This window comes from Octopus sinensis, linkage group LG5, assembly GCF_006345805.1.
Source record: "Octopus sinensis linkage group LG5, ASM634580v1, whole genome shotgun sequence".
NCBI classification, from domain to species: Eukaryota; Metazoa; Mollusca; class Cephalopoda; order Octopoda; family Octopodidae; genus Octopus; species Octopus sinensis.
In genome coordinates, this window is record NC_043001.1 from 19683917 (window position 1) to 19698977 (window position 15061).

The 15061-nt window shown below is 37.8% G+C and overlaps 1 protein-coding gene across 1 annotated transcript; it reads right to left on the reverse strand.

Moving 5' to 3' along the window:
- Window positions 1-1741: 1741 nt before the first annotated feature.
- LOC115212103 (zinc finger protein 429) lies at window positions 1742-9896 on the reverse strand. The gene is made up of 2 exons (XM_029780945.2): window positions 9668-9896; window positions 1742-3624 (listed from the first exon to the last, which is right to left on the reverse strand). Exon 2 carries the CDS (start codon window positions 3462-3464, stop codon window positions 1908-1910), a length of 1557 nt encoding a protein of 518 aa, XP_029636805.1. The 5' UTR covers window positions 3465-3624; window positions 9668-9896; the 3' UTR covers window positions 1742-1907.
- Window positions 9897-15061: the final 5165 nt, after the last annotated feature.

Consider the following 15061-nt stretch of genomic DNA (forward strand, 5'->3'; position numbering starts at 1 on the left):
AATGCCATGAACCAGGGATTAATCCAATGGAAACATATAATCAATAATGTTATAGTTAACAATGGAAATTAAAAACATGTGCATGTATGAAAGAACTCTGTTCTAACTATACACAACATAAAGCTGATATTGATTACATTTCTTATGCTGATTTCGAACATGTGATCAATATTAGTTTCTTACTTATGTATAAAGTCAGTTTTATATGAAAGGTTTATAGTCGTCATCATCATCGTTTAACGTCCGCTTTCCATGCTAGCATGGGTTGGACGATTTTGACTGAGGACTGGTGAACCAGATGGCTGCACCAAGCTCCAATCTTGATGTGGCAGAGTTTCTACAGCTGGATGCCCTTCCTAAGACCAACCACTCCGAGAGTGTAGTGGGTGCTTTTACGTGCCACCAGCATGGGGATCAGTCAGGCGGTACAGGCAATGACCTTGCTCAAATCTTTTTACAAATGCCATCGGCACAGGTGCCAGTAAGGCGATACTGGTAACAATCATGCTCGAATGGTACCGTTTACATGCCACCGGCACGGAAGCCAGTTAGCCGCTCTGGCAAAAATATGGAACGCTTCACAAATTTGCATGTCTGAATTAAATTCAATACTTTATATGTACTTATTTCATTCACTGTGGAGAGATGAAATTTTAATTCACTTACAGCAGGATTTGAGATCAAAATCTTAAGCTCTAAAATTATGCCTTGTAATACTTTGGATTCAAAAATTCTATCTCAGCTAACACCACTATTCAAAATATAGTCAATATATATTGTAAATGAAGAGAAGCTTTATGATGTTAATGTGTGGAAAGAATGGAAGTAAAGACTGTGATAGCTACAAGATGTTTAGATACTGTGTGTTGGAAGATAAGTGCAAAGAGGAGTGCTGCAACATATTTAAATGGTGATTGACAATGGTCATGTGGTGAGAATGGATGAAAAGAGTTGTGTGAAAAAGTGCCACACCCTAGCAGTTGCAGGAACCTATGGAAGAGGTAGACCCAGGAAAACCTGGGACGAGGTGATGAAGCACGACCTTCGAACTTTAGGTCTCACCGAGGCAATGACTAGTGACCGAGACCTTTGGAAATATGCTGTGCGTGAGAAGACCTGGCAGGACAAGTGAGAACATAACATGTGGCCTTTACCTGGGATGTAGCCAGTCCACTAATGCATACCTTTCCTTCTTGGGACACAAAACTCAGCTTGCAAAGACCTGTTGAGGCAAGTGAAATCGAAATCGATCAAAATCAATGGAAATTGTAGTTGTGATACCAGTGCCGGTGGCACGTAAAAGAACCATTCGAACGTGGCTATTGCCAGTGCCGCCTCAACTGGCCTCCATGCCAGTGGCACGTAAAAAGCACCAGCCGATTGTGGCCATTGCCAGCCCCGCCTGGCACGTAAAAAGCACCCACTACACTCACGGAGTGGTTGGCGTTAGGAAGGGCATCCAGCTGTAGAAACATTGCCAGATCAGACTGGGCCTGGTGCAGCCTCCTGGCTTCCCAGACACTAGTCGAACCATCCAACCCATGCTAGCATGGAAAGCGGACGTTAAACGATGCTGATGATGAAGATGATGATTGACGATAAAGATTTACAATAAGGTAATTTTAAGAACGTAACAATAAAAGGAGTTTATAATATAAATAAAATTAATTATTCATCAAACAAAGATTTTAAAAATAAAAAAAAAATTGCTGAAACAGAAATAAGAAACAAAATTGAAATATACTTGAAAAATTCCAGATTTTATTTTCAATATTTTTTTTTTTTTGCGTAGCAAAATTTGATCCTTAAAAGAGCAAATATACTTCAAGTTCATGTCAAACAATAAAATATATCCTTAACATTTTTTATATATGTCTACAAGGGTAATCCTGGAATGGGTTCTACATTCAAAAGTGTCGTGTAACGGCATTCATCAAACAATACGTGTGATCAGACATCATGTTTGCATTCCAATTGTGTGAGCAAATAAAATCATCTTCTTCTAGGCAGTATGTATGATCTGTACCTTTTCCATCGGGTTCTTTTTGGAGCTTAGCATCAAAACAATATGTATGATCAAAGGAAGGCTGATTTTCTTTTGCAGCTTGAAGTGTAAAGCTTAGTTTCTCCCAGTCTGTTTTAACTGACCTATTACCAAATGTTTTCAAATTATTCATATTAGAAATTATGCCTTTTTTATGAGAATATGTGTGGTCGGGTTTAGAAATATTTGAACAATGTACTGTGGTTTCAACTGGTTGATCAAGGCAATTGTTTTTACTTGACTTTTTCAGAGGTGTACTCACTGGTTGAGAGTTTTGGTTATGCTGAGTATTCAGAGGTATGGGTCTCCCAGAATTACTGCAGTTATCTGTATGAGAAGAATGGTGTACAAGCTGCAAAGACGAATCCTCTTGAGCGTTTGTCTTTTTTTCGCTACAATGAACTCCAATACTGTACGTATGGTCAGGTTTCAATTTCCTTGCATTTTTCTCAGGCACAAGTTCACTGTTACAAGCTGAAGGTTCTAATGGTAACTTATCACCAAGCATGTTAGTGCTACAACCTGAGCTGTACGTGTGATCAGACTCGATATTGGGCTTGTTAGAATCAGATTGATTCACCGACGGTTCTTGACTGGAATGTGAAGATTTTACTTTCCTTTTACAAAGGCGAGATTTTTTAGCATGTGACCAATATGTATGATCAGGTTGTAACTGATTTTTCTCAATGCTATTCGAATGGCACTTACTTTTGTTGCCAAATGCAAGTGGGTTCGTTTCGTTCCCATCATTCAACTCCTGGCTGGCATTGAAACAATAAGTATGATCGGGTTTATACTGTTGATCAAAACTACAGTTACCTTTGGGCGATGCTGACTGTTCATCAATATGTTTTGTACCTGAGCAGCTTCTTCCACCTTCACTCGAAGGAACAGCTTTCAACGAACAGCTTGACTTTTGTTGATCAGAATTTTGTTTTGTGTGCAGTTCAATATGTTTGATAAGTTCATTTGATTTTGTAAATATTTTTTTACAATATCCACATTTAAAAGGATTCTTCGTCATGTGGCTTCCTGAATGATTTCCTAAATGCGTACCTAAGTTACTTGATGATGTAAAAGACTTTTCACAAAGGTTACATTGGAACAATTTCTCATCAGAATGTACCCTCATGTGTCTGCTTAGGTTGCTATTATGTGCAAAAAGTTTTTGACAAAAAGTGCATTCATATAAGAAATGTATCTTTAAATTCTTTGAAAGACCTTTGGAATAAAAAAATGGCTTCAAAAAACATTTTTTACCAGAATTTTCTGTGTTATGGTTTTTAAAATATTTATTTAAATGGCTCTGAAAGGGGAAATTTTTTTTGTGGTAATCAAACATTATAGGTCTTCCAATATTGCTTTTAGGTAAAGGTTTCTTAGAGTTCGTTACACCAGTAGATTTTCCTTCACAATTCATTATGTGGGTTAAAGCTTGTTTAAAACATTTTATATTTGATGAGTCTTTGTTACTTTCATTTTTTAAGCGCAAGGTTAATTAGAAAAATATTTCTTTCTTCGTTATACATATCTTCAGTCAGAGACACATTCTTGAGAATTCTAAATTAAATGGCTTGAGGCTGAAAAATATAAAGAAAAAAAATGGAAATTGAAATATATTGGTACATTTTTACATACACACACACACCCCACCACCAATAACAAGAACAACAATAACATCAATAACAGCAAAAGTAAAGGCTTGCTTTGCAGGCCCCATGATAGCCTAATTATTTTCAGCATAGTTCTCATATAACCCTTTAGTGTTCAGATTATTCAATCAAACATAATGCTTATTGATTTCCATTGATTTGAATTAATCATGCATTATCTCATATCTTCAAGATCTTGATGGTGTAATTACTTAACGTAGAATAACATTGTAGGGTAGGTGTGAGAGCCTGGATCTGGTCAGTTTGAACAGAAAACAGATTAAATATTTTAGCCGGATATGGCCAGTTTAAATACTAAAGGGTTAAAACACACAGATATACAGTGTACCTATTCCAAAAGTGGGCTACAAATTGTAAATATGTGTAGATGTGTATTTACACGTATATTCATTCATATTGAGTCTAGTTTTGTTGTTGCTGATGATGATGGCAGGGGTGATGCAATTAAAACTGAAAGTGAGTTGAAATGTGAATATTTCCGAAATACGACAACTTTAACAAGAAATAACTTCCAAAATACAGAATTTTCTCAACAATGCCAAGAGTAAAAGATGTTTTATGTGACACATTCTACAAGTATACAAAGTTTGAGAGTGTTTAGTTACAAAAAATTATTTTTTAAATTTGTCGGTCAAAAGGTAAAGATCCCAAAATGGCGAACAATTGGAATACAACTTGGGAATATAATGATTGCATTACAGAATTAATTCTCATCTGTCCTTAATTTCTGATGAAACACCATTTAGCTCTCTTTAGTTTTGGGCTGCAGGCCCAATTAGCCCTCCACAGGAGCTAGATTAAAAGTCTGCATGGAGGGCAGCTTTTAACCCTTTAGCATTCAAACTGGCCATATCTGGCCAAAATATTTAACCTGTTTTATATTGAAACTGACCAGATCTCGCCTCTCACCTCAGCCCTACCATGTCATTCTAAAACTAAAATAATCACATCACTGAAATCTCTAAACTACAAGATAATACATGATTAATTCAAAACAATATAAATAAACAAACATCACGTTTGACAGAATAATCTGAACACTAAAGAGTCAAGCTAGTATAAAATAAAGCAAAAATGAAAAAATAATAATAACCCTTGTACAACAGGTGACAGCCTAATGCTGAAAGAAATAATATTTATCTCTCATATTTCATTTAATTTGGAAATATTAAATTTCTAAATATCTCATAGAGATATGTACGGTGGTGGAGCGATAGAGTGATTGTATACTGTCAACTTAACGTGACGGTCCTGTAAGGGAGATGCTTCCTAGGGCTAAACAGCAGTGGTGTAATTCCCTTACAGGACCATCACGTTAAGTTGACAGTATACAACCATTCATTTAATTTATTTTATAAGAGAAAAAAAATGGAAACAGAGATGTGAATTTTAAAATACATCATCTCTTTGAGTTCCTAAATGATAGCCATTAGATGTAGGGTCACTGATCTAAGTGGGGTGGTTTAGCAAAATCAGGGTACAGTATCACAAAATTTCATGTGGGATTTAGTTATGTAGTTTTACAAATGCATTCAGGTTCCACCCGAGTAAACTATACTTTTCGGGTGAAAATATGAAGCGGGGTGTGCCTCAGGGAGATTCACTCTCTCCATTTCATGACCCCATTACTTTCTCTGACAAGCATACCGAGAACATCCAGACCTACTTATAAGCTTGTTTGAACCTGGGTAAAAATAAATCATCTGTCTACGTCATGAATTAATCCTTTCCCCAAAGTTGCTGGCTCTGTACCTAAATTATTAACATTTATTTCTTATGATGATTTTTCTTTTTTCCTAAAAAAAAAAAAGTGTAAGTTAAAAGTAAAAAAAAGAAAAAGTGGTTCAGTCCCACTGCGGGGCACCTTGGGCAAGTGTCTTCTACCATAGCCTTGGGCCGACCAAAGCCTTGTGAGTGGATTTGGTAGACAGAAACTGAAAGAAGCCACTCGTATATATGTATATATGGATGTGTGTTTGTGTTTGCCCCCCCCCCCCAATCGCTTGACAACCGATGCTGGTGTGTTTACATCCTCGTAACCTAACGATTCGACAAAAGAGCCCAATAGAATAAGTACTAGGCTTACAAAGAATAAGTCCTGGGGGTCGATTTACTTGACTAAAGGTGGTGCTCCAGCATGGCCGCAGTCAATTGACTGAAACAGGTAAAAGAGGAGCTATTTCCATGACCTTCATGGGCTCTCAGAAACTAAAAATTCCATCTCGTGGGGGATTTTCTGACATCTGGGATAGCAAGGTGCACTGTTGAAAGTTCTGACACATAGACACTAATTTTCAAAATGCGTAACATGACGTTTTTCTTGAGGTAATGCTTGATTGTTAGAAAGTGTTTCTCCTTTGGAAGTTCATTATTATTTAGGATCCAATGTGGGAATCTATATGTCAGAGGTTCTTTGTAGTCCCCCCCCCACTTCCCTTTTAAGTAATTGTTATGCCTAGCACCCACCTAAATGACAAATGAGGTATCACAACTAAACTAACTTAAAACATGGATGATAGTTTATAAATTTTACTCTAAAAATGGATTGTATATGTTTTTAACAGTGCATTTGATAAAGAAGACAAAAGTTATAAATTTACTTTATATCATCATCATCATCGTTTAACATCCGTTCTCCATGCTAGCATGGGTTGGATGGTTCGAACAGGGATCTGGGAAGCCAGAAGGCTGCACCAGGCTCCAGTCTGATCTGGCAGTGTTTCTACAGCTGGATGCCCTTCCTAACGCCAACCACTCCGTGAGTGTAGTGGGTGCTTTTTATGTGCCACTGGCACAGGTGCCAGGCGAGGCTAGCAATGGCCGCGATCGGATTGGTGCTTTTTAAGTGCCACCGGCACGGAAGCCAGTCAAGGCGGCGGTGGCATTGGCCACGTTCAGATGGTGCTTTTTACGTGCCACCAGCACAGAAAAATATTACAAGTTAATGACTTCCCTGTGCCTGATGAGATCTCATTTCATTTTTAATAACCATTGTTTTATTATGTATAATATAATAACTACTAAAGGTAAAATTTAGTATGGTAATCAAGTTATCTCATTGGCCCCTAAAGCCTAAAACCCCCTTCAGCATGCCCAGAGTCCCCTTGAGGGTGGTACTGCTCATGTTTAGAACCTCTGCTCCATACAGTCATTTGGCTTCCTGAAATAGACATCTTACTGTCTTAAAATAGGGAGAAATGTATTGGATAATGTAAGCTTAGACACTGCATCTGGTGGGTGGGTGAAGATGGGATGATCAGGCTTGAATACTTTTAATCAAAAGTCAGCTGACTTAATACAGTAGATGTTATAAGGGTAAATAACTAAATGTACATCATTTTCCAAAAGACATGAATCTTCCGTTAATTCTTTTGTGGAAACAGAGGGGTGCTTGTACCCTTTAACCCTTTCATTACTCTATTTATTTTGAGGAGCTTTGTATTTCTTTCAATTACTGGTATTTTATTTTATTGACACTGAAAGGATGAAAGGTAAAGTTGACCCCAGCAGATTTGAACTTAAAACATAAACAGCCAGGAGAAATACAAGGTATTTTGTCTAAAGCTCTAATAATTCTGCCAACCCATGGCTGTCATATGAAATAATAAAAGTCTCTATTATAGGCACAAAGTTTACAATAGTAATAATAATCCTTTCTACTTTAGGCACAAGGCTTGAAATTTTGAGGGACGGGGTCTAGTCGATTATATCGACCTCAGTGCATAACTGGTACCGTAAGGATGAAAAGCAAAGTTGACCTTGGCAGAATTTGAACTCAGAATGTAAAGATGGACAAAATGCCGCTAAGCATTTTGCCTGGCATGCTAACAATTCTACCAGCTAGCCCCAAAATCCTTTTTACTATAGGCTCATGGCCAGAAATTGTTTTGTGATGGAGAACTAATCGATTACATCAACCCCAGTGTTTCACTAGCACTTCATTTATCGGCCTCGAAAGGATGAAAGGCAAAGTCGATCTTGGCGGAATTTGAACTCAGGTTTCAAATTTTGACACAAACCCAGCAATTTCAGGGGTGGGGGAATGTCGATTACATGGACATCCGTGTTCAACTGGTATTTATTTTATCGACCCCAAAATGCAAAGTCGACCTCTGCTGCATTTGTACTTAAAACTAAATAATAATAATAATTAATTCGTTTATTGGCCACAAGGGCTGACAAAAATTAATTAAAACATAAAGGGGCAAAACGCAGGACGAAAGTTAGAAAGGGTTTTGTCCGTTTGCAAAAAACCGTGTAAAAATAACAACGAAAATATAACAATTGAAATTCCCAATAGGGGAAGGCGCTTCGAAAGGTTACTCGGGGGAAAACCCATAAAAGCCACGGGAGCCTGGTCAAAATAATTCCTTTGGGCGTGGAGTACAAAGCCATTTGATGATATAAAGAGAGATAATTGGTTCAATTCATGAAAGCACTTTTTTCATCAGCAAACAAGCAAATCGAACCCCGATATATACTAAATAAGAGGAAAGAGTAGAGCTCGTGACCTTTGTGAAACCCTTAATGACTGATGACATTGGTACGATTAAGGTTCAGTTGAATATTTCTGCAAGTTAACGTCTGCAGGGGAAACGTTCTGGGTGTGCGGTGAAGGACCAGGTATAATGGTTAATGTGGGACCTGAAGAACAATACGTAGGATAGGTGACGCGAAATAAAATAAGGTATATTGGGTGAACTTAGATGGAGGGGTATGCAACGAACTAGTTCAGAGGAACAATACTTATAAGGTACTGAAATAGACAATATAGAGAATTCAGCCTCTCTCTAATGTACGTACCGAATAAATATTTGGGAAATCAAACCCTTTTTCTTTTTACATATTTAGGAGGTTGTCTTCATGAGTAAACAAAACGAAGAAACATACTTAATTGTTACGAAGATTTAGAAATAAAATGTCCCAAACCCCACTTAAATCTGATAAACTAAGTTAATCGATAAATAAAATAATACATTTTGAATGACACCAAACCGAAAGAATACAAAATATAATTCGACAAATATAGGGTAACCAAATATAGGTATATGATGTATAAGGAGATATAACACAAGATATTAGATAAATAATTGAAGTGGATATATCGTTATTAGTTCCTTTAAAAACTCGATTGTTACAAGTTATTTTTGCTTAACAACTTAGAAACTGATTAGCTTGAAAATGACGTGTTGGAGGGGAGGGGAAACCTTGTCGAAAAAAGCGAAGCCACAAATAGTGGCGGCCACGTGTAAGTCCGGTTTAGCTAGATGATGGTCACTGTTAGGATATATATCCCACAGAAAGGCAGGGTTATCTTTGAAGAAATCTGCCCTGCTGTCGAAGCCTGTTGAAAATTCAAGGACTTTGTACTAAACAGGGTAATGTGTGGTTTTACATACCTGAACTTCGTTGAGAAAAGTAACTCATAAATTAATTAAATTAATTTTGAAATATTACAAAATAAATAATTAAGATTTTATATTTTAGTTTCAAACTTTTTTTCTTTAAAAGAAATTAGGCGATCTTAATTAAATATTGAAATAAATCTTGAATTTTTGTTTTCAATTTCTTTGCGACAACAACAAACAGAACTCGGTGTCCCAGGGGTTAAAATGAATATAAAAATGCTAACTCATCTAAGATTTCGTTAATAGAATTGTATTAGCCAGTCAAATTTATGTGATAACCTAAGCAAAAAAAAACAAGAACAGGATATAGTTAACTGAGATCTGGATTGTGAAAACGAAATCCAATTAAGATCCATTGAGCCATTTTAGTTAATTACTAAATAAAAACTGTTTTGTGGAGAGAAAGCATCAGTACAAAGAAAATAACATCCCAGATTAGGAATAGGATTGTTTGAGGGATTTGTGGCTGCAGAAAGGGACAGCTAGGCATACAACAACCGAGTATATGTACGTAGATATGCGACAAAAACAAGACAGCTTACCTTTCCGTTCATAAACATAGTGTTTGGTTGAAGGGTCAAATCTCCTTCTGTCTCTGTTACGCAAGATGAGACGCAAAGGGTTGAGGGGGAAACTCTCTCATGATTACCTCCCTTGAACAGCTGAATTGGCGTTTCCGGGTCCAGGAAATGTACTTTCGTTAATACGTCGAAGGTGTGATGTGGTACGTTGTTATCGTACGACAGGAGAAATAGGAATGGCCATTGTGAAAGTCGTCAATGAATGTAATAGTTGTCTGCGCTGGAGATTACGTTAAACTACAAAGTTTGTTTATACATACAAAAAAAAAACAAAAAAAACATGCGTACACGTCATTGGTGTGTCACCTGGAGCGTGAAAACCAGCTTCCTGATAATAGAATTCTTTTAATTGTTCACAAAGAAAGTTTAAAAAATATATTTCGGAACGGTGATTAAAAAAAAATTAGTTTAACCACAGGAAACATCATAAATCTAACAATATGAAAAAAAGCTACGAAGTGAGTGAGAGAAAAAGAGAGTTATTATTTTGAAGTTTCTTTGAGAGTAACTACAAAGCATTGACTGATGGAATCAATACTAAGTGTTGGGTCGACCACTGGATAAACAAGCTATTATCGACATCTTTATGACTTTTCATAAATCTGTCTATTGTCACAACTGAAAAGATAGTTTTTAGCCTTGTTTCTGACACCCATTTTCTCTAGATGATTTTTATTATCATCATCATCATCATCATTTAGCGTCCGCTTTCCATGCTAGCATGGGTTGGACAGTTCAACTGGGGTCTGGGAAACCAGAAGGCTGCACCAGGCCCAGTCTGATCTGGCAGTGTTTCTACGGCTGGATGCCCTTCCTAACGCCAACCACTCCGTGAGTGTAGTGGGTGCTTTTTACGTGCCTCCGGCACATGTGCCAGACGGGGATGGCAAACGGCCACGGACGGATGGTGCTTTACACAGGGAACTAGTGAAGGGGCTTCTGTTTGGTCATTCAACCCACTTGAATTAGTCCCTAAATCTCATCGTCAACCCCAAAATTACATCCTTCCTTCTTACAAGAAGAATATATTGGATAATCTGATGTTAGGTACACTATGTTTAAATAAAAGAGGGGTTGGTCAATGCTTCAGGTCATAGTTATGTTCAGTCAGTGTTTACTGGAAATAAACGACTGCAACCTTGCAGCTACCATTCAAATTATATTATGCTTTGCATTCACCAAACTAATTATTCACTTTTTCAGCTCTTTAATCTCTCTTTCTTTCTTTTTTAACATCATGTGGAGCATATGGTATCAACAAGAAATTTCCACCTGTCTCTTTCTTTGACAAGGGACTGCATTTGTCTCAAGGTGTAACCCACCTGCCAATGCTTCAGTTTCTGTGGTTGTTTTATTCTGTCATGCTTGTGTCTCGCTGAGGTGTCCATCAGTAGGCTTGCTTCATAATGTTGGAAACAGGTTTCCATGGGATGTACCATTTTCTCCTCTTGAGACAAATTATCATCATCGTCGTTTAACATCCGCTTTCCATACTAGCATGGGTTGGACGATTTGACTGAAGACTGGTGAACCAGATGGCTGCATCAGATCTTAATCTGGCAGAGTTTCTACAGCTGGATGCCCTTCTTAATGCCAACCACTCCAAAAGTCTAGTGGATGCTTTAACATGCCACCGACACGAGGGCCAGTCAGGCGGTACTGGCAACAGCCTCACTCAAATGGTGTTTTTTTACATGCCACCTGCACAGATGCCTATCAAATCATACTTAACTTAATCTTCTCCAACAAGATCAATATTATGATTTCACTATTCTACAGCCAAATAGCATCACATTTTTATATGAAACATCCTCTTTTATATATACAGAAAATGCTACTGTTTATGGCAAACTTTTTCCAGAGAGTATGCTTTCAGTGGCCACCTCGGAGTTTACTCAAATATCTCGGTTAAAAAGTTTATTTCATAATTTATTAGTTACTTCCAATTAATTACAAAGTCAATAAACAGACTTATATACTGGTTGTTTCTATTGATATTTGTTAAATGTTTGCCTCAAACACATTTCAAAGTAAGATAAATTCCAATAATTGAGGAAATGGTGATGCTTTGTGTTAGCAGCAGTTAGTTCATAAGGTAAGTTATGAGCGACTTCTGTAAGCTCAGTCCCTAGAGGAGCATAGAATTTAGCATTTTGAGGTTTGTTCTTTGTCAAACACTATTTTTCTTCACTCTTAACTGAAGGGCAACACCCTAAATGTTAGCTTCTATACTTCTCACAGGAAACTTTGTTGAAATTCAACCTGTTAATCTTTCAATTTGCTGCTAATAGGACTTGGTTTATACTCATGTGAGGTGGTGAAGCATGACCTTCAAACATTGGGCCTCACATAGGCAATGACTAGTGACTGGGACCTTTGGAAATATGCTGTGCTTGAGAAGACTCAGCAAGCCCAAGTGAGACAATAACCTCGTGGCCTATGCCAGGGGTGTAACCAGCCCACTTATGCTTACCTTTCCTTCATTGAACACTAAACTCTGCTTGTGAAGACCTGTTGAGGCAAGTAAAATCAAAATCGAAGTCAAATTCGATGACTGGCATCCATGCTAGTGGAGCACTTACAGTACCACATGAGCGTGCCGGTGGCACATAAAAAGGACCATTCAAGCATGATCATTACCAGAACCGCCTTACTGGCACTTGTGCTGGTGGCACGGGAAAAAACATTCGAGCGAGGTCGTTGCCAGTGCAGCTGGACTGGCTCGTGTGCAGGTGACACATAAAAAGCACCATTTGAGCATGGCCGGTGACATGTAAAAGCACGCACTACACTCTCAGAGTAGTTGGCATTAGGAAGGGCCCCCAGCTGTAGAAATTCTGCCAGATCAGATTGGAGTCTGGTGTAGCCATCTGGTTCGCCAGACCTCAGTCAGATCATCCAACCCCTGCTAGCAAGGAAAATCGTAGCTGCGGCAGGTACTGGTGTCATGCAAATGGCATTTGTGCCAGTGGCACATAATAGCACCCATTACAGTCTCAGAGTGGTTGGTGTCAGGAAGGGCATCCAGCTGTAAAAACCATGCCAAATCAGACTTGAGTCTGGTGCAGTCTCCCAGCTTCACAGCCCTGGTCAAACTATCCAGCCCACATGAGCATGGACAACAGACGTTAAATGATGATGATGAAGTGTTTCTAATTTTACAGAAGTTGCCAGTACCGCCTGGAGTGGTTGGTGTTAGGAAGGGCATCCAGCTGTAAAAACTCTGCCAGATCAGATTGGAGCCTGGTGCAGCCATCTGGTTCACCAGACCTCAGTCAAATCGTCCGACCCATGCTAGCATGGAAAGCGGACGTTAAACGATGATGATGATGATGAAACATGGACATCAGATGATGCTGATTAGTTAGTAATTATTATTTATGATTACATATATATATATATATTTGTGATTTGGACACAAGTATTTTACTTGTCTATTCCAAACCAGCATTAGACTATATTTTCTGAGGTTCTTTAACACATTCAAAAGTAATGAGTTTGCCTTAAGGTGTTGAAGTCCCAATGATATCTGATAAGCAACTGATGAAGAAGGTTCTTTAGTTGTGTTTTCATTCCTCCTTTGTCTTTACTCATGAATACTTAACTGTTGGATCTGTTTTACTTACCTAGGCTAGTACAGGTTTTATGTTATTTCATTCCTTGACAAAATAAATTAGTGGGTTAGATATAATCTTTATTATAGCAATACACTGCTTAGTAGTTATAGTTTAATGAGGTTAGAATATTGTTATGCAGCAGATAAGAATTATTCTTTCATAGGAGAACCTATTTTATCTTCCCAAGATTAAAGCTTATAAATTTATAATTATATTTAAAGCAGCTAACTGGCTTTTGTGCCGGTGGCACGTAAAAAGCACCATTCGAGTGTAATCGTTACCAGCGTCGCCTTACTGGCACTTGTGCTGGTGTCATGTGAAAAAACATTCAAGCGAGGTCGTTGCCAGTGCCGCTGGACTGGCTCCTGTGCAGGTGGCACATAAAAAAACACCATTTGAGCGTGACCATTACCAGTACTGCCTGACTGGCATGGAAAGCGGACGTTAAATGATGATGATGATGATGATTTAAAATCTCAATTGTTAATGTATATCTTGTATTTAGTCATTATCTTGGAGCTAGTTCTTATTATAATCACTGAAGTAGGATATAAGACTATGTTAAACAATGATAAAAAATGCTTTCTACTGATACTGAAATGATTACAAAACTATCTACAATTCACATGTAATATAAGGCGGTAATATTTTTAGTTTATATCAATAAAACGTTTATACATTTTGACGACAGGGTCTCTATGGTGTAACCAGTAATGCAGTTGCCAAAATATAATAGAGATAAGTTTTGTATCATATAGGAATACCTGCTTTTTTTCCTGTCCTAGAATAATGCTTGCTAGTGTCTTATAAATAAATATTAATGTTAAACATTGTCACACATATATATGTGTGTGTTTGTGTGTGTACAGATACATACATATGTACATGTGTTTGTATGTACCCTTGTGTGGAGGCGCAATTGCCCAGTGGTTAGGGCAGCGGACTCGCGGTTTCAATTCCCAGACCGGGCGTTGTGAGTGTTTATTGAGCGAAAACACCTAAAGCTCCACGAGGCTCTGGCAGGGGATGGTGGTGATCCCTGCTGTACTCTTTCACCACAACTTTCTCTCACTCTTACTTCCTGTTTCTGTTGTACCTGTATTTCAAAGGGCTGGCCTTGTCACTCTGTGTCACGCTGAATATCCCCGAGAACTACGTTAAGGGTACACGTGTCTGTGGAGTGCTCAGCCACTTACACGTTAATTTCACGAGCAGGCTGTTCCGTTGATTCGGATCAACCGGAACCCTCATCGTTGTAACCGACGGAGTGCTTCCAGTGTGTACCCTTGTCTAGACAGCATGTGACTGTTGAAAATAAGTATCAATGCCATACAAGCAAAGTTCTTTGTGTGCAGTCTTCAGTGAAAAACATATCTAACTATAGGAAAATATTACTTTCAGGAAACAGGTGAGGGTTTGTGACAGGAAGGGCATCCAGTCAGAAAAATCTGCCTTAACAAATTCTATGCAAGCATAGTAAAGTGGATGTTAATACAATGATAAAACTCAATTACACACTAGGATTTATAACTGATAATAAAGTATAAAATAAATAAATTTTATTAAATAGAAAAAGAAGAAACTTTATAAAAATATGGCATTTTTCAAAATCAGGAATCAATCATTTTTATAAATTGACTTTTAAACTTTATCAAACTGAAGTTTATTTTTCCTTTTTTTCAAACACCATTTGAGCGTGGCCGTTGCCAGTACCGCCTGACTGGCACGTAAAAGCACC